Source organism: Musca autumnalis, unplaced genomic scaffold (genome assembly GCF_047663935.1).
Source record: "Musca autumnalis isolate F117 unplaced genomic scaffold, ASM4766393v1 scaffold_1, whole genome shotgun sequence".
Classification (NCBI taxonomy): Eukaryota; Metazoa; Arthropoda; class Insecta; order Diptera; family Muscidae; genus Musca; species Musca autumnalis.
The window spans coordinates 111,732,836-111,752,346 of record NW_027411644.1 but is presented as its reverse complement, the minus strand read 5'-3'; the positions used below and the strand labels follow the sequence as shown (position 1 = coordinate 111,752,346).

At 33.8% G+C, this 19,511-nt stretch overlaps 1 protein-coding gene across 4 annotated transcripts in view; it reads left to right on the top strand.

Moving 5' to 3' along the window:
- The window catches only part of sr (zinc finger domain-containg protein striped), a 571,748-nt gene extending 553,552 nt beyond the window's left edge, over nucleotides 1–18,196 (top strand). For 3 of the 4 annotated variants that reach the window (XM_073988456.1, XM_073988464.1, XM_073988479.1), the window contains 2 exons: nucleotides 7,600–8,310; nucleotides 15,332–18,196. In XM_073988456.1, coding sequence (XP_073844557.1) covers nucleotides 7,600–8,310; nucleotides 15,332–17,448 — 2,828 coding nt within the window. In that variant the 3' untranslated portion in view covers nucleotides 17,449–18,196. The remainder of the gene's footprint in view (nucleotides 1–7,599; nucleotides 8,311–15,331) is intronic. The other variant, XM_073988472.1, reaches the window with a different exon arrangement.
- Nucleotides 18,197–19,511: the final 1,315 nt, after the last annotated feature.

Sequence of the window (19,511 nt, the reverse complement as noted above, 5' to 3'; positions counted from 1 at the left end):
ATTGTGAATCTCAAGTACAGGTGGCGCTATGTTCCTTTTGATAGAGCATATTATTACAAATACATTTTTGAGATTTATCTTCAAGAAAAGAATATTTTTTGAATATCAATGAATATACAGAATTCCAATTTCGCTGCTCTAACCAAAAAAACACACACCTCTTTTGTAATTTGTTTATATTTGTCGTGTTTTTTGGTAGACACCGTTCACCTTCCTTCTTCTTCTCAAATGTCACTTTGGTTGTGCTCCCTGTGACCACTTAACACCATGGCAGCACACACACAGCCGAAGTCAATCATTCACTCAGCGGGTCATAAAATATTAAATTGGCAGTTGTATGACGCTTGTCAGGTTGACCAGAATGAATGGTCATATCAGATATTTTTATTTTATAAAAAGTATGGCCCAAGATTTGACAACAACATTTGAAAAAAGAGCAGACACAAATCACAAACTTTTCACTTAGGGTGTCAAATAAAATATTTTTTATTTTTAATAAAACAAAAATATTGAAAGTTAATAGTAAAAATTAATAAAATAATAATAATGACTTCAAAATTTGAATAAACTATAAAAAATATTTTTATGTATAAAAAAATATTTAAATCAATCATAATGAAGATTTGATATCTTAGTCCAGTTATGGCTCAAGATTAACAACAGTATAAAAATCACAGCGGTACTTGTTCCAATAAAACTAAAACATTTATGCTAAAATCAATAAAAAATTAATAAAAATAATTAGAAAATTGAAAACTAAACAATGAAAGATAATTTGATTTAAAAAAAAGATAAAAAAGCATATTATTAAATAAACAAAAAACAATCTTTTCTGACAAAAATGGAAAAAATATACCAAAAAGTTTCTAAAAAAATATATCTTTTTGGGAGGAGGCCACCTGTTCCACAGCTGCTCTTTCTGTGAGCATACTTAATTTAAAAAAGTGGAAAATTTCAAGAATTGAAGACAATGTCAAAGAAACTTGTGTTGATGAAAGGAAAGTTATAGTTAACTTATGGAAAGAAAAAAAAAACTATCGAAGGACATATTCGTCCGTATAGAGAGTGGTAAATAACTTTAAAAAAATTTAGTAATAAATCTCAGTAGTGGAATTCTGTAACTCATTTTTCGAGTTACCGACAAAAATCCGTAAAATTAAAATGTCTATAATTTCGGTAATTAACGAAAATTTTCGGTAAGTTAACCAAAATAAAGTCGTCGCGAAGTCCTACCGATGGAAACAGTGGTGACAAGTTTTATTGACACTTTTCATTCATAGTTTTGCTTTTTAATTTTACCGATTTTTGTCGCTAACTGAAATCTTCGGATACCATCTTCGAAATGTGTTGAAAATCTGGGTTAACTCGTATTTATTGAATCAAAAGTGAACAAAATCTAAAAACAAAACTAGAATCAAGCTGCAAAAAGCTTGGGTTATTTATTACATTTTGGTTTCAACAAGGAAAAGATCCAAAGCATGCTACTGAGATTGTAAGACTTTAGCTTATATACAATGTCCACAAACATCTGTTCTCAACCCAATCCAGCATCTGTGGGATCTATTAGGGAAAAGATTGCGTCAACATAATATTTCGAGTAAAGAAACGTTACGAAGCAATATGCAAATGGAATGGGCGAGAATTACAACAAAAAAAAAAAAAAACTCTGCTAATCAGACTAAGTAAAGTTTCTAGAGTGGGACAACTCGTATTTTTTGTATCCACAATGGACAAGTATGGGCATCTAAACATCTTAAAAATAAATTTAAACCAAGGTGGCAAAAAAACTTGGCTTATCTATGAAATTTTGGTTTCAACAAGATAAAGATTCAAAGCATACTGCTGATATAATCTATATAATTCCCCAATACAGCATAACACACCCCCACAATCGTCTGATCTCAATCCATGATCAGACATCTGTGAGATCTAATAGAGAAAATAATCCGAGTATGGAAATTGAATGGGCCAGAATAACAACAGAAGACTCTTCATCTCCTCTAATTTTGTTTATTACTCATTAATAGTTTTAATTTGCAAAATATTTAACTAAATACAAAAGTTGTAAATATTTAATTTATGTACATCATTTGTAATATGATTCTAAACCTGCTCAGCAACCAAATTAGATCCCACAAACCCATTTAATTCTTACAAAAACCTTAGAAAACCAGCAACAACAAATCGATAAGAAGCAATGATAACAAAATAAAACTTGACACATTTGATGCCAGACAAGAAAACAAATGTTAAGAATTTCATTCATAAAAATCCACTATTTGGTGGTACTGGGAAGGAAATAAAAGACGTTAAGGTAACACAAGATTTTTTTTTTTGATTTTGAATAAAACAAAAGATTACACACTCTGTAATCAAACACATTAAAGACAACAAAAGTCAAACCAAGAAACCAACAACGACGATGGATGATGACTTTTTGTTTCCGAAATTCATTCATTCGATCAGTCATTTATTCATTCATTGATAATCGTGTTTTTGTTCTGTTTTTTATTTTTTTGTTTGAGAAGACCCCCCTCAAAATACCAAAAAAACTACAAAAGAATACAACAACAACTACAGCAGCAAAAATGTTTCAGAATAAAACTGAAAAAAAACCGTTTAAACCTGAAATCTTAGATTACTGTATGTAGCTATATATTATTTATTTGAGAGATGTATCGATGAGTTTGATGCCATGGTATGGTTGGTGGTGGTGTTGTAAAGGCAATTGACACTCCTTTAAAACAACAAAATTAAAAAAAAAATACACCAAGCCACGGAAACATCACGAAACTCAAATGAATCTAGACACCAACCAAGACTTGCTTGAAATTGAAAGAACGAAAAAAAAAAACTTAAAAAAAAACAAGTTTACTCTGCTGGCCGCTGCCGTTGCTAACATTAGCATCAACGTTTGTCTTGTCTCTCGCCGTCTATATACTTATATTGAACTTGTCTATATTCTACTAAAACGACCATAAAAACTGTCTTTTATAGGATGTCTTTAATAATAACCTGGTTGATTGTTGCCGTTTTTTCGTTTTTGCCATAACTTGACTGCCACGCTCATTCATTCATTCATGTCTTGGCTAGAAGTTTAGCGCAAAACAAAAAAAATTAAAAATTTAAATAAAATTCATAACACCAATAACAGCAACAACAACAGTTTCCATCAAGCCAGCACAAAATCGTGATTATAGTTCTCATATGAGAGTCTTAAGCTCGTCGAGGTTCTTTAGAGATCTTTTAGGTGTTACAGCAGACATTTGGTTTCGGAACAGCCTCACTTAATAATCATAAAATATTGAAACAATTTTTTTGCTTACCTCTTTTTTTCTCGTGTGGAAAATAAACGTTATTTCAATTAAAGGAAAAAAATAACGAAATATTTATTAGTGAAAAAAATAAGCTGGTGTTAGTTTTATGACAGAGAAATAATTTTTATTAGTTTTTTTTCAATAAAAACTAATGAATATAAAAATTAACGAAAAAAAAATAATTGGAGAAAAATGTCTATTGGTGAACATTTTTCTATAGAAAAAGTTCATTGGTGAACATTTTTGTATAGATAAAGTTCATTCATGATGAACATTTTTCTATAGAAAAAGTTCATTGGTGAACATTTTTCTATAGAAAAAGTTCATTGGTGAACATTTTTGTATAGATAAAGTTCATTCATGATGAACATTTTTCTATAGAAAAAGTTCATTTATGGTGAACATTTTTCTATAAAAAAAAGTTCATTCATGGTGAACATTTTTCTATAGAAAAAGTTCATTTATGGTGAACATTTTTCTATAAAAAAAAGTTCATTCATGGTGAACATTTTTCTATAGAAAAATGTTCACCAATGAACTTTTTCTATAGAAAAATGTTCACCAATGAACTTTTTCTATAGAAAAATGTTCACCAATGAACTTTTTCTATAGAAAAATGTTCACCAATGAACGTTTTCTATAGAAAAATGTTCACCAATGAACTTTTTCTATAGAAAAATGTTCACCATGAATGAACTTTTTTTTATAGAAAAATGTTCACCATAAATGAACTTTTTCTATAGAAAAATGTTCACCATGAATGAACTTTTTTTTATAGAAAAATGTTCACCATAAATGAACTTTTTCTATAGAAAAATGTTCATCATGAATGAACTTTATCTATACAAAAATGTTCACCAATGAACTTTTTCTATACAAAAATGTTCACCAATGAACTTTTTCTATAGAAAAATGTTCACCAATGAACTTTTTCTATAGAAAAATGTTCACCAATGAACTTTTTCTATAGAAAAATGTTCACCAATGAACTTTTTTCTATAGAAAAATATTTACCAATGAAATTTTTCTATAGAAAAATGTTTTTTTATAGAAAAAGTTCATCGGTGAACCTTTTTTCGATGTAAAGTTGCATTACCAACCGGGTGCTGTCACCGATAGAGCAGCGAAGGTGTTAGGTAGTCCTCAACACCTACGGAGCAGCAATTCGCCGATACATCTACCTTGGTATTTGTGCCATGGAACGAACCAAATCATTTGCTTTTTAGTTATTCGACAGAAATGACATAAGCAAGAAGGCATGTCGCTTTTGCACCGAGGCTTAGGTCTACCAAGCTTGACGAAAAAGTTACAAAGCTGACAAAAATCTTGAAGGGCTTCCAATCAAAAGAGTCTTCTTGTTGTAGTTACTGGTTGCTCTTATTAGGATTCCCTAGCTACCCCTTTTTTAAATTTCAAATTCCTTCAATTATTAGTCTCCGAATCTTTTATTCAACATTTTTGTTTCTCGTTAATTTAATTAACAAGTCGAAACACAAATACCTTTCAATAAAAACACAATTCGTTTATGATTTTCAATAAATTTATTTATAGTATAACAAAAAGTGGCGCCCAATTAAAGAAAATTAAATAACCCCCAAACACACGAAATTTCCCTCACAACAATGGGAACTGTGTTGGTTGGTTGATTGGTCAGCACAAAATATAAGTGTGTCGTCTTCAGTTTTCAATTAAAATTTTTCACATCACATGGATCACATAGAGACAGACTGACTGACAAATACAATTGAGAATTTCAGAAAAAAAAAAATAAAACAATAACAACAAAAACATGTGTATAACATTCTCAAAAAAATTAAATGTGGGTCAGTAGTTTATTCCTTGCCAATGATGATGGTGATCAATGATGATCATCACGATTGGTAATTATGTGTCAGTGGTGTTAGTTCCCTTTGGTCTCTCTATCTTTCTGTCAATTTCAATTGTTTCTAAATACATTATTATTGGGGAAGTCCGTTTCCCAATTGTCTTCCATTCTGTCCTTAAATACAGTTATATAGTTATTGTTGTTTTTTCTTTCATGTTTGTCATTTAATTGTTTTGCCATAAAAATTCAATTGAACATCTTTTAACAACATTTGATGGCAATGGTGATCTTTTTGTTTTTTTTTTTGGTTTATTTTCCATGCCTATTATTGCTGTTGTTTGGACTTAAACAATACTTAATCGATTTTAATTTAATTGTTTATGTTCAACTCAATGACAGCTGTCACCTTGCGTGCGTCAGTGTGTGTGTAGCCATGTTTTGACTTTGTTGCTAGCCTGGGGGAAAAATAAACTACAATAAAAGTTACGTTAAAACCAAAATAATGTGTGGGTGATTGTTTAGGCATTTTGGTTTTAAAAATTTTAGCTGTCTCTATGAGAGTGTGTTTGACTGAGTTGTTTGGACATTTTGATTGTATGTCATATTACGATTTTAATTTATATAAATTTAATTGTATTTTTTTGGTGTTGTTTTTTTTTCACTCATTTTCAAAGTCTTGTGAAATCGTGAAAACAAGCAATTAATCGAATTTTTTTGAAAATTTTGTTTCTTATTTTCTTCTGTGTTTCTCTTGTTTGTGTAATAAAAATTAAATTAACACGGTAGCGGAAAAATTAAATTAATTAAGACAAAGCAACAACACTAGGTGGTAATGGTTTGTCTAATGGCTAAAATATCGATTAAATTTTTAAAAATTACCTCAAAATATTTTTTGAAGGACAAATAGACCTATGTTTTCATGTTTCTAGTTCAAGTATTTTCTAAAAAAAACGCCAAAAAATATATAAAATTCTGAACTCCATAAACATTCTAAAATAACGTTTCAAATCTACCTTAAGTTTCGCAAATCTTGTTTTAGTTACCAATAATATTCATTCATGTTTAGATTCTTTAAATATCATCATAATCACTTAACTAATGATAATTCGGCTGGTGGGAACATGATAATGATCGGCAGATTCATTCATAACCATCATCGATTGTAATGATCTCATAGGAGACATAATGATCTTTAACATTATAAATAGTTTTTGTTTTTTTTTTTTGAGTTGTTATTGTTGTTGTCGGTTTTTTGAATTATGATTATTATGTATTTGTTTGTCCAGCTAGTTGTGGAAGTGTTGATGGTTGTTATTTGAAACAAATCGAGAAAAAAATCTCTCAAAATAACAACAACACTTGAAATTTTATTGACCAAAGAAAAAACGCACAACTTTGTCTCAATTGTGTGCTGTGGCGTCATTGATGTTTCCTTAGAGGTGTTTTGTTGTAGTATTTTTTGGGTATGGTTAAAATACACACAGTGGGGTCAAGTGAAATAAAAAAAGCAACAACATTAAAGACATGGCAAAACATTTATAAAATGCCCCGTTAATCTTTATCTTTATGTCTTTCCCCCACTGTATCTGATTTTTAATTTTTTTTTCAAAAAATATCTAAATCTTTTTTCAAGTTTGACACACAAACACAATAGCAGTCTTTAGACAACTCAGCTATTTACCGTTCGCAGTTTTTGTGCGGTTGTTGTTCTTTCTTTTTTGGGCCCTGCCGCTTGGAAGCGGGCCTATAACATAAGATTTTCTTTCTTTTCATTCAATGCGATTCATGTTTTTCTCTCTCTATATTGACTTATTTTCTTTTTATTATTATTTGCATTTAAAGTGGCCATAATGAAAGTTTATATGCGCTAAAATCACTACCGTTTAATTGCAGTTTCTTTATTGTCAATTTCTGGTGTTTTTATGATGGCATTTGCCACAAGGCTGGCTGGTAACCTGGTTGGCAGCAGGCGGGGAAGAGTTGTATCACAAGAGCTATGTCATGTCTGTCCATCAGTCTGCCAACCAGCCAGCCGCTGCTGTGTGTTTAATGATCACCCAAAAACGTGTCCATTATTTTGAATGTTTCGTTTTGTTGTTTTTGTTTGTTTGCATGACATGATGGCACACATTGAGAACCCTTCACTCAAGTGTTAAAAGTGAAATTTCATGTCTTCCGACTTTACGTAGAGCATAGCCGACGGCAAATAAACAACATTTTAGGCAAATTTGTCTAGGGGCTTTAAATGAAATGGAAAATGAATTGAATGAAATCGGTGCAAAATTAAACAAAATGAAATTGGCCAAATTATTAGATTTGTTTTGAGACACTTGAGAGCCCTGCCAAGCCTCTTTAGGGGGAACACTTGCGATAACAAATATTAATTAATAATTATTTTGTTAACTTTTCTTTATATTTGACATCTATTTTAATTGTAACTTTTTTGTTTCATTTTAGGTGGCGTAGCCCCTGGAACCCCATCAGCGGCCATGATCATGGAAGGGCTTGAAACCCTAGTGGCGCCATCGCATCACACATTCCTACTCACCGAATCAGCTGCTGCGGCGCATTTCAATGTTTTAAGTTTCGATACATGCCTCTTTAAGACCTCCGCCCAGTCGAGCCCCTCAACGTCGGGCGCCACATATCTCACCACACCCTCCAGTTTTGGCGGCGGTCCCTTGGGCAGCCAAACTCTGCTGCACTACAATTTGTCAACATCAACCTCATCATCATTGTCACCCACATCGTTGGCAGATAGTTCACAAGCAGCAGCTTCCACCACATCATCGTCGGCAAATAATTCATCACGTCGTTTGCCAACCATATCGGTGGCACCTGAAACTCAACAGCAGCAACAAGGATCCCCGTTACATCATAGCCACCATCATCAACATAATAGTCCCTCAATTGCCAGTGCTGCTGTTACCATATCCACAAATACGAATAGTGGCCGCAGCTCTGCATCACATCTCAGCCTCTTGAATACCACCCAACATAGTCCATTGACGTGTGCCAGTGTTGCCTCGGTGGCCGATAGTGTTGATATTAAACACAATTCACAGCTGGAGGCACAACCGGGTGATTTAAATACGCCCGTGACCACATCAAGTGATATACCATCGTTCTTTGGACCCTCAACTGTTGTCGAACCACCACCAATAACAGGTAAGAATTTTTTTAAATTTTGTTCAAAAGTTTTACAATAACAAAAAAACTATTAAGCCAAGAAAAATATTTCTAAAAAATCTCAAAAAAGTTCCCTTCGGAAAAATCATGAAAGTTCACGATTAGATTAGTGTAGAAATTCATGATCCATGAATATACGCCTTCATAAAATCCACGCTCTAAATATTCGTAAAGGTTGGAGCTCAGGAGGTTCCTGAGATAACATTTAGCTCGAAGAGATCATACAAATATATTTTAAAAAGGCCATAGACATGGTCTTTATGCATTCCCAATGCATTTTCAAATCAACAGCATGGGAAAGTGCATTTAATGAGCTGGCGCCTAACGTGGGGCGTTTGGAGGAGGAAAGCCAAAGCCTTAACTTTGTTTTTGGCAACCTTTAAAATTCCACCTTCTATTCTTTACCCAAGATATGTTATTTCTCCTTGGCAAAATTTGTTCTTTTCCACATTAATTGTGAGGTCAGCTGATTTTAGACATTAAGCTACTTCGGCTATTAACGTCGTATGTATGTCTTACAAAGTTAAGACTACACTCAGTCTCTTATCCTTGAAGGTATAGTTTAGTCCATAAGATGAATCATTATATGCTCAAAATTGTTATAGAGTTTTTATAGAAATTACGATAGATGGGGAATGTCCACTTGTTTAAATTTTACTAATTTTACAGGAAAAAATCCAAAATGAACAATTAAAAAAACTTAATGACATTTGCATCATCCTCCATTGTAAATTGTGTTGGTTCCTTGTCTTTGGGAAAAGATCTAAGTCGAAGTACATACTACTATTCTCTTCGTCTTGTCACTCCTGGGGTGCTGGACAAATTGCCGATTGAAATAACTTTCACACCTCTTCGAATCAGTAGTCACCGAAGTCCAAAACTATGGCTAGAACTGCGGGGAAAAATTGCATCTCATAACCTGCCCTACCCTAATTCAATTTTAATTTGTTTTTTTTTTTTTAAGATCTCTTAAAACATCTATAGCACAGAAAAAATATTAACAATTAAATAAAATTAACAACAAAATATACTAAGAAAACATGCAAAATTTAGAATTAATTAATCATTTATTAAACATTTCCGTTCAGTGTCAATGTTTCTCTTCATCTCTTTCGAGATGAAAAAAAAAAAATAAAAATACGAAACGCATATTACTGCTGCAAATTAAAACAGTAATCTGAACTGGGAACTTGGTGGCTAGCTGTCTTACTGACTGCCCGCTCAACTCGTCGGTCGGGTACTCACTCAATTACAATTTCAACAAATTGTTGTCCAGTTGGACGGATGGCATGGCATGCATGTTGGCTCATTTTATTAGAGCAATAACAAAAACTAAAATATTACGAAGTATAAATCTTGATAATTAAATATTATTTAGTAGTGGTTGAAAGATTTGTAGAAGAGGTCTGTGGCGATTTTTTTCCGTTTTTTTTTTTTTTTTGTATTGTGCGGTCTACTAGATTATGTGCATTTTTAGTAATTTTTTCTAATTGAATTAATGAAGATTTGAACATGATATCGTGTTATAGAGTTATTATGTTCGGTGGGTTTAAAATATAATAAATTGTAGTTTTATAATTTTTGTTTTAGTTTTGGGGTTTGCTAAAAAAATTGTGATAATTGTTATAAATGCATTTTCGAGGAAATTTCCAATTTTAGTTTAATTGTAGAGAGCGATTTGAAGTTCTGGCGAGGAATAATTTCCAGTTCATTAAATTAGTAATAATTGGTTTTCTATAAAGTGATTATGATTTTGAATAATTTTATTTACTTATCATTAATTATTAAATTAAAATGAACGCATGCCATAATTGTTCTCAGAATTGCTCTATGACTCTTAAATATTTTGCTTAATTTCTTCCTTGTGTCTTGTTGTTTCCAAAACCCCACATCTATCCCCCATTAATTGACTCATTATAACCAAAAGTTTTTCTATAAATCACAATCTTATTTAATTACTACTAAAAACAAAACTTTTAATACTTAGCAATTGAAATATGTTATGGCTATATAATGGTCCAGCCAACCCCCCCAAAAATTCAAAAGAAAAAAAATCTACTTTGGACAAGAAGACAAGGCAATTACATTCTTTACAAATGATTTGAATAAAAAGCCATAAATGTTCTTTAAGACAACAAAAACATACATAAGTCATAAAAATTCAAACAACACATAATAATATATAGAGGATCCCCTGGGATGTGCATATATGCACTTTACTGGGAAATGGCATTGTGCCCATGAGCAAAAATTATTTGCAGAAAACAACGCTTTGAATAGTTGAGTTTTTGTTTTGGCAATTTATTTTGACATTTTATTGAAATATTGTCTTTCGGTTGATTATGTTTGCCTCCCTCCATCTCCTGGGATATTATATTATTATCTTAACAACGGGTCAAAGAATTTACTAAGTAGCTGCTGCTGTTCTTTGCCAAATAATTGCGTTTATTTAAATTGGCTTTGTTTTTGCTTTATTTGTTCCGCTCGCTGCTTTTTCCATTCTTCATATTATCTTTAAGGGTATTTATGGTGATTTTATGTCATTTCTAATAAATGAGTTTTGCTTGCCAAATTTTACGATTAAAAGCTGATTTATCAATGTCAAAAAACGATGGTAATACATATGTACATACACACGTAGTCGCATGCTTGAATCATGAGTTTTAAGAGAATTATACAAATCTCCACAATGACAACTTCAGTTAAGATTTGTTGGCATTATGGAAAAATAAATTTTTATTTGGTTGGCTGACTTCGATATATTTTGGAACCCTTTACTTCAATTTTGAAACAATGGAAAGAGAAGCAAAAAGCGACATCGTTTTTATTTACAAATACTTGCGGTCCTCATTTGTAAAATATTTCCTTAAAAACCTGCAACGAATATGGACTTGTAACTTATGAAGTCATTTCAAATTAACGGCCAACCAATGGGCAATACTAATGGCTGGTTACACTCCTCAATAAATTGTCGTATTATTAGCAAACGATAAATTGTTGAGTGTGAACTTCCTATAATTTGATCACTGTGATGAAGAAAAGTTGAAAATTGTATTATCAATATGTGCTCTATGGGAATTGAGACGACTGCACCGTACCGAATATAGTTGGGCCTAAACTAATCAGATATGTCGTGGCAAATGATATTCTTCAGGTGCGATAGACGGGAGATATACTCCGAGAAGATAATAATAAGCGACGACTGAGAATCAAAGAAAGAAAGATATTTTCTCTTCGCCGTAGTACTCTTCCAGGGTGCTCGACAAATTATCTAGAGTTGTGTAGTTCCGGAATGAACTAGTTCCAGGGAACTATTCCGGACAAGGAACTATTTGAACTATATCCAACTCTTACATTTACATATAGTTCCTTTAGTTCATTTCATTCTCGCTCCTTTAATTCCACACTCACTTCGATCTGTCTCGTTCTTTACATCACGTTACACATTACATCACCGCAATTTATTTAAAACAAAAAGAATGATGGAAGATAAAAATTCGTGGAACTATTTCCGTCTCGGACCGAATGAAACAAAAAGAACAATTAAAGAGAAAGATTCGTGGAACTATTTTGGTCACTGAACTATTTAGGAAACAGAAAGAACGACGAAAGAAAAAGATTCATTGAACTACATCGGTCCCGGAACTATGGAACTATATTTAGGAATTAGTTCCTCCGGAACTAGATTGCCCAACTCTAAAATTATCGCTTAAAATAACGTGGGTACTTCTTGGATTGGTAATGCCGTATGTGGCTTAGGTGAGAGAGTTAACTGTTGCCCGCAATTCGCTTTTAATGGCTTCATTGTCGCAACTCTTTAGATGATCTTGCCACTTTTTTCGATTGTTCTCACCGATCAACCTCTTAGTGTCAGCTCCATGACTCTAGGGTTTCCCGAATATATGTATTTAACATGAAGTTTTGGGCGAACTGATCAATAGAATTGACAATTTATGGACATCTCTTTGGTTTAAAGGTCTAATATATTCCTCAAAAATTGTTTGTTTCACATTTTTTGTAAATTGTTTTCATATTTTTTTCTAAATCTAGAGTCTTAAGAGCTTTGACATACCTGAAAATATTTGCCAAGCAAATAGATCAAAGATTTTCTTATTTAAGAATTGTTTGCCAAAATTGTTTTGTTCACTTCAAGGCCATTATATTATATATTTAAGTCATTGTCACAACAAATGACTAAAAAATAATAAAACAAAATAAAAATTTGAATATATATTTTTTTTAATATTTGTTAATGAGTGTTTGTTTCTCTAAACGAATTAACCCATATCTCTAAAATTTCCACAAACGAAAAATACAAAGCTATGAAGGAAATTAGGGTAAATTTAAGCACTACGCATTGTTGTTGTATACGAAAATAGTTCTTATACAATTAGTGAAAAAGAGGAAAATATGCTGTTTGCTGTTTTCAGAACATAAATATTGTATGTCACGAAATTTATGACCCCAATAATCATAAAAAAAACTTGGCCAAGGGCCGAATGATAATTTATAAACATTATTTTAAAATTGGAATTTTTCTAATGGCCCAATACAATAATTCCAAAACGCAAATGTTTTTATTATGTTAAGGAAAGGAAATGTTTTTAAAATTAATTTCTCATAAGGCATTTTTGGCTAATGATTGAAGATTTTAATTCTGAAATTTCTACGACTAAGAAAAATCCCTAAAAGTTTTCCAAAAAACAATTCGTTAAATGTGAAAAAATTAGTTTTTAAATATTATTTTTAAATACAAGAATTCTAATAATAAAAAATCCATCAATGCGATAAATTTTGGAAAGGGATGGACTTTGACAATGTCAAAATATTAAATAAAGAAATAAAGCAGAAAAAGAGGATATTTATTAAAAGCTTCAGGATGAAACAACACCTTGACAGAGCTGTGGACCTTAAAGAATGATGAGTTATGGAATTGCAATAATGTAATCAATCTGTAATACAAGTTTTTATGTCGTGTTAATTGTCTAATATGTTAAGTTAGTATAAAATTAATGTAATGCGTCTTAAAAATTGAATGTAATTTGTTTGCTATTCCATTCTTAAAATATTCTCACCATATCTAACGAAATTACTAATGTTCCACTATTATGTAATATATTCGTAGTGTAATTTGGACCATTAGAAGAAAACTCCTTTAGGGCACGATAAAGAACAAAAAAAAAAAACAACAACAACTGCACCATTTATTTATTTATCATGAGCATTATCTCGCTCTCCCAGGCCTTAACATTGACATTGGATACAGTGTGTCAATAAACTTGTAACCAGTCAGTCAGTCATATAAATAAAGTCATCATTAGGCTGGACCTGAGATAAAAAACCACTACAGCAGCGAATATCCGTCATTTGTTCAAAAGAAACAATATTAAGTGACGTCTGTCCGTCCATTGGTCACAACCATAAACAATGAATGAAATGAATTGAATGTAAAATCAAAGCAAAAAAAAAAAAAAAAAAAACTAAAACGCTGCAAGAGATTGATGTCACCTCACATTAAGAAAATGACTGAAACGATAAAACAATACTACAATATCCATTAAAACAAAAACACAAAAAAAAACGTGTGATAAGAAGGAGGGTTTGGGGTCCAATGTTGTTGTTGCTGTTTTTGCAGCATCATTAACTACAGCGCCACTGAAACAATAAATAACATCAACAACAATTGCAACTATTAATGCTATAGCATTGCAATTGCTTTGAGCCGTTTTTTTGTTATTGTTGTATTTGACTTCATTGTGTTCAAGCCAAGGCAAGTAAAGATTTTGTGTAGTGTTTTCTGTTTGCCACTCTCAGCTGAGATGTCTCAACTAACACTTGGCTGCCTGGGTTGGCTTTCTGTCTGTCTGATTCTTTATTGAGTTGACACCAGTTATGTAGCTTCTGTTTGCCAGGCAGAACTTGAGGTTTATTTCTTGGTGCTGCCACTGCTTCGGATGATGATTGTATATTCATTCCTGAGAATGTAATTGATCGACAAACTTCATCAAAGCAGAGCATCAAAACAAAACCACCAACTGCCACGGTAGGACCTCCCGTGAGGTGATTTCCCAGGAATTCTGCAAATAAAAGATGAGTGTCTTTTAAATGATTTCCTTTATATTTCTGACTTGATGTTGGCTTATATTTCTCAACTTGGAAATGTGCTTGATGCCATCCATATGGCTGGCATCATTTTTTTTTTCTTTTTAGTTCTTTAAGATGCCGCTCACCAAAGTGTCATTTTAACAAAATTTGTTTGAAACAAAAAGCAGTTCCACTGAATTTTTGCTCAATAAAAACGAAACACTTGTTTGATTGGGATAAAGAAGAGAGACCAAGAAAAATGATACCAAGACCCAAAAAATGATTGAGGAACCTAAAAGTATGCAATATACATTATAACTTGTGTAGGTTTCGATTTTAGAAAAGAATTGAAGAGCCTAAACAACACATATTATAATATTATTCAAATTTCTGGGCTAAACTTGTCCACAAATATCCTCTAACTGAATTTTGTGTAGACCAAAACACATGGAGTCGAATTAAAATATCGTGTTCATGCTAATCTGTGCCTAAAAATATGCACCAAAATATTCGTTTTTTTCCAAAAAATCCTCTAAAAAGATGTCAAGATGGGGCAAAATTTAGACTAAATGAATAGTATGTAGTTAATGTTAAATTTCAAAAGGATTTGATTTAAGCAATGGTCATGAAATTTATATAAACCTAAAAATATGCACAAAGGCTAAGTATATTTTACAAAACAATGTTGCAGGACATTTTACGTTCAATAACAGTTTGAATCTTGTATAGAAAAAATTGGGTTTCAATTGCATCAAGTGAATCTGCGGCTAAAAAATATACAAAACTATAAATATGAATATTTTTATATTTTGTTTACACACCCTCCAATTCAACACACAACAACAACAAAATTTTCTTAAAATCCAAATTATTAATTTTATTTCTGTCTTTATTTTCTTTTCATTTATCTTTGCAGGTTCAATTGAATCTGAAGATTTATCATTGGAGCCACATACAGTGGCTGCCACCAGTCCGGTGTTGTGTAGCCCCCTAAAGGAGGAACGTAGTACCCCACCCACATTAACAATTGTTAAGGAAGAAACAAGTAATAATAGTTGTACAATGTATCCCATTACCACTACCACCACAAGTGCCGCAACAAGCATACACCACAATACAACAACAACACAACATCATCATCAACAACAACAACAGCTAAGTCAAACACCGGCCACAACAAGTCAAACACATACAACACAAAGCAATACAACATCAACAACACAACACCAGCTGCATCACCAACAACAACACCAACATCATCATCACCAACAACAACACAATACACAACATATGCATGTGGGTCAACAATCACCACCCCAACATCATCAACACTATCAGCAACAACAACAACAGAACCAAATGTATCACAATCAATTACACCAACAACACCTGCAACAGCAACAACAACACCAATTGCATGTCCAGCAACAACACCAACACTATCAACAACAACACCAATTACACCAAACCCAACAACAACATCATCATCACCACCACAACCAACAGCAACAACATCATCATTATCAACAGCAGCAACAACAACAACAAGATCAACAACAATCACAGCATGCAATTAATAATAGCTCCCCTAATAGTAATAGTAGTGGTAAAATATCATATCGTGGCATTTTTACTACCACAGGTAATAGCGCCGCCATGAGTGGCCTAAATGCCGCATCGGCAGCTGCTGCTGCAGCAGCGGCCGCCGCCGCCAATGTACAACAACAACATAGCCAACAACATCAGCAATCCCAAATGCATTCACCTTCCCTTTCGGTCTTGCCTGGACCCATGTCACCACCCTCAGCCGGTTTGGGTAACAGCTGGAACTTACCTAGTCCCGATAAGGCCCTATTCCAGCCGCCCATGTTTAGTTTACTTGGTCCGGGGCCACAAAATGCCAGCCAGGCCCATTATGCCAGTCATCAGCAACAGTCAACCATTCCCGCCTCAACTCCCTCACCCTCTGCCCAACATCATATGCATGCCGCTGCAGCAGCAGCTGCTGCCGCCGCCTATGACGATGGTCGTCATGTAGAGCTTTTGGGTTTGCAAATGGATTGCTCCCCAATTTTACTCAAACAATCAGCTCCGCCCAGCTATGGCAGTGCCGGCACATTTACCAGTTTGGCTGATATGCAGCAACAGGCTCAAAATGCCCATGATCTACAACAATATCGCCAGCAAATGGGTGTTGCTACACCGAAATATCAATGGCTGGATTCGCCGGCAGAATACTCAACGGGTGGCCAACAATCGGCTACTCTAGTTCTACCAGGACCCTCCTCTGCCTCATCAAGTACCGCACTGGGTGGTGGTATTATACCCAAACAAGAGGCTTATGCTGAACCCACTCACACACCCACCCATCACATGCAATCCGCCTCATCAGCCTCGGCCGGGCCAGGTTCAGGATCTCAAACCTCATTCTCAGTGGTCCAATTGGCTGAATATAGTCCATCCACCAGCAAAGGTCATGAAATACTCTCACAGGTCTATCAACAAAGTGCCATGCCACTGAAACTAGTCCCCGTCAAACCAAGGAAATATCCCAATCGTCCCAGTAAGACACCGGTGCATGAGAGGCCCTATGCCTGTCCGGTGGAAAATTGTGATCGTAGATTTTCCCGTTCCGATGAATTAACCCGCCACATACGCATACACACCGGTCAAAAACCATTCCAATGTCGCATTTGCATGCGTTCGTTTAGCCGCTCGGATCACCTAACCACCCACATTCGCACACACACTGGTGAAAAGCCTTTCTCCTGTGACATTTGTGGTAGGAAATTTGCACGATCGGATGAAAAGAAAAGACATGCCAAAGTTCACCTCAAGCAGAGAGTGAAAAAAGAGAAACTTAGTCAACAACAACAACAGCAGCAACAACAACAACAGCAGCAACAACAGCAAATGCAACAACAATTAGCCGCCCAACAACAGCAGCAGCATGCTCAACATCATTCTCATCACTCGCATATGCTTCATTCCGCCGATATTTCCATAGTAACATCCAGTGCCACCAGTTTGTAGGTGGTGGAGAAGAAAACCCAGGGGAAGATGATGCTGTCATCGCCGCCTCCGCCACCTTCGTTACCACCACCATCTGCAGCAATGACTGTGGCGGCAACGGCGACGTCATCATTTAAACCTTATCGGGCTGTGAATGAGGCCAAACGTTTACCACCGCTTTTAAAACCCGATGATTTCTCCACAACCATATGGCATTCGCCATTATCGCCCAACACTCCGCTCGACACAATGCCCACGGCAGAATTATCACTGAAACGTCATCATAGTCCGCAAAAACAACAATTTGAATTTGAACCGGACCAGTTAAGGGCAATGGAAACAATGGGCGATGACGACGAGGAAACACCAGAACCAGATGATGATGGTGAAATCATTGAAGATTCCGATTTGGAAATGGCTTTGGATTTAATCCACGAAGAAGAAGAAAATGCAGATTCCAACACAAATGATTCGTCGTCTATTTCTGGCGATGATGCTGTGAAGAGAAGTATTGCCAGCACCACCACCGCAGCACTTTCTGGAGAATTGGTAAATTTTAAGAAATCATATGTGGAAACCACCAGACAAAACAAACACATTGCCATATTGAGTGGTGAAAATAATCACGATATGGTTATATTGTTCCTTACCGAGTAGTGTAAATTTTGAAAATAGCTAGAAATTCATTAGTTATCGAAATATTCAAAACAAAAGAAAAACAAAACAGAAGCTCCTTCTAACTCATCCTGCTGAAGTGAAAAAAGAAAAACTATATACAAAGATGCTAAAAGTAGTAAAAAGACAATAACTAACAAAATTTTAGTAGGTTCTCAAAAATTTTACCTTGTTAAAGAAAAAAATAAGATAGAAAAAGAAAATACAGAAAACCGAACTCATTAAGAAAAATATAGCAAAGCAAAACACAAAAAATATTGTCAGCTAAAAATATAGAAGAAAAACAATTACAAAATTATTCCGTCGCTTTAGTGAGAAAGGGAGAGGGGAAAGAGAGAAATGGCAAAAACAATTAATTTTCCTAACTATTTATTTCCATTGTCCTTTTCCCTTAATACTTTATATTGTGATCTTACCAGCTGATTCCAACATTAAACAGCTGATTGCAACTGCAATTAAAAAATATGACGCTACGACACCAAACTCTTTCTAAGGAGAATTTTAACCGTTTCCCGGGCTGACAGATGTTGCTAACCGAGTTATAGCCTGTTTGCATTAGTGAAGATTTTTACATATACCTTTACATACCACCCACTGTTTACATATACCTTTACAAGAATATAACTGATTGTAAGATCTGACAGATGTTTGTAATCAGCTGTTCAAATAACATAAGAAAAGAAAAATGGAACAAAAAGAGAATGAGATAAGGTTAGGGCAACACAAATTTTGACGAATTTTTGTATTTTTCCCAAAATTTCTCCAGATTTGTGTTTTTAAATGTCCCTGCCAAAACTCCACTGTATTCCATCATGCTCCAAATGCCCCTTAATTCATGGAACAAGTTTTTGTCTTCAATATCATCTTAAAACACCTGTTATTTTGGCATAATTTATCTATTGATTGGCTGATCGAACCACTACAACTCCTCCCATTTCTTTTTTTGCCGTGTGTTTTTGTTGTCTTTTTTTAACGGAAATTGACCATAAAAGCGGCTACTAAATTAACCATTATTTCTCAAAACGAAAGGGGTGGTGGGGCAAAGCATTTTAAAACAACACATTAAATCATTAGCTTGCTTGGTACATACTAGACGCCATAATATGGTATGTTCCGAAGCGTATGATATTGTTGTTGGATGTATTTTACATTTGTTGTTGTGTGTATATTCGCGCTCATAAATATCGCAAAAATACAAAAAATACTGAAATGAAACAAGTTTTTAGCAATATATTTGACACTGAAAATTTGTTTGCAAAAAGGGAAAGGGGATTGGAGAGGCGAGTGACAGCAACAATAAAAATGTGTTTTAATAATAGTCGGACATTTTAATGTTTGACCAAATGATCAAAAAAATATACACCAAAAAAGTGATTGAAAAATTTCGAAACACATGAACGATTTGAACG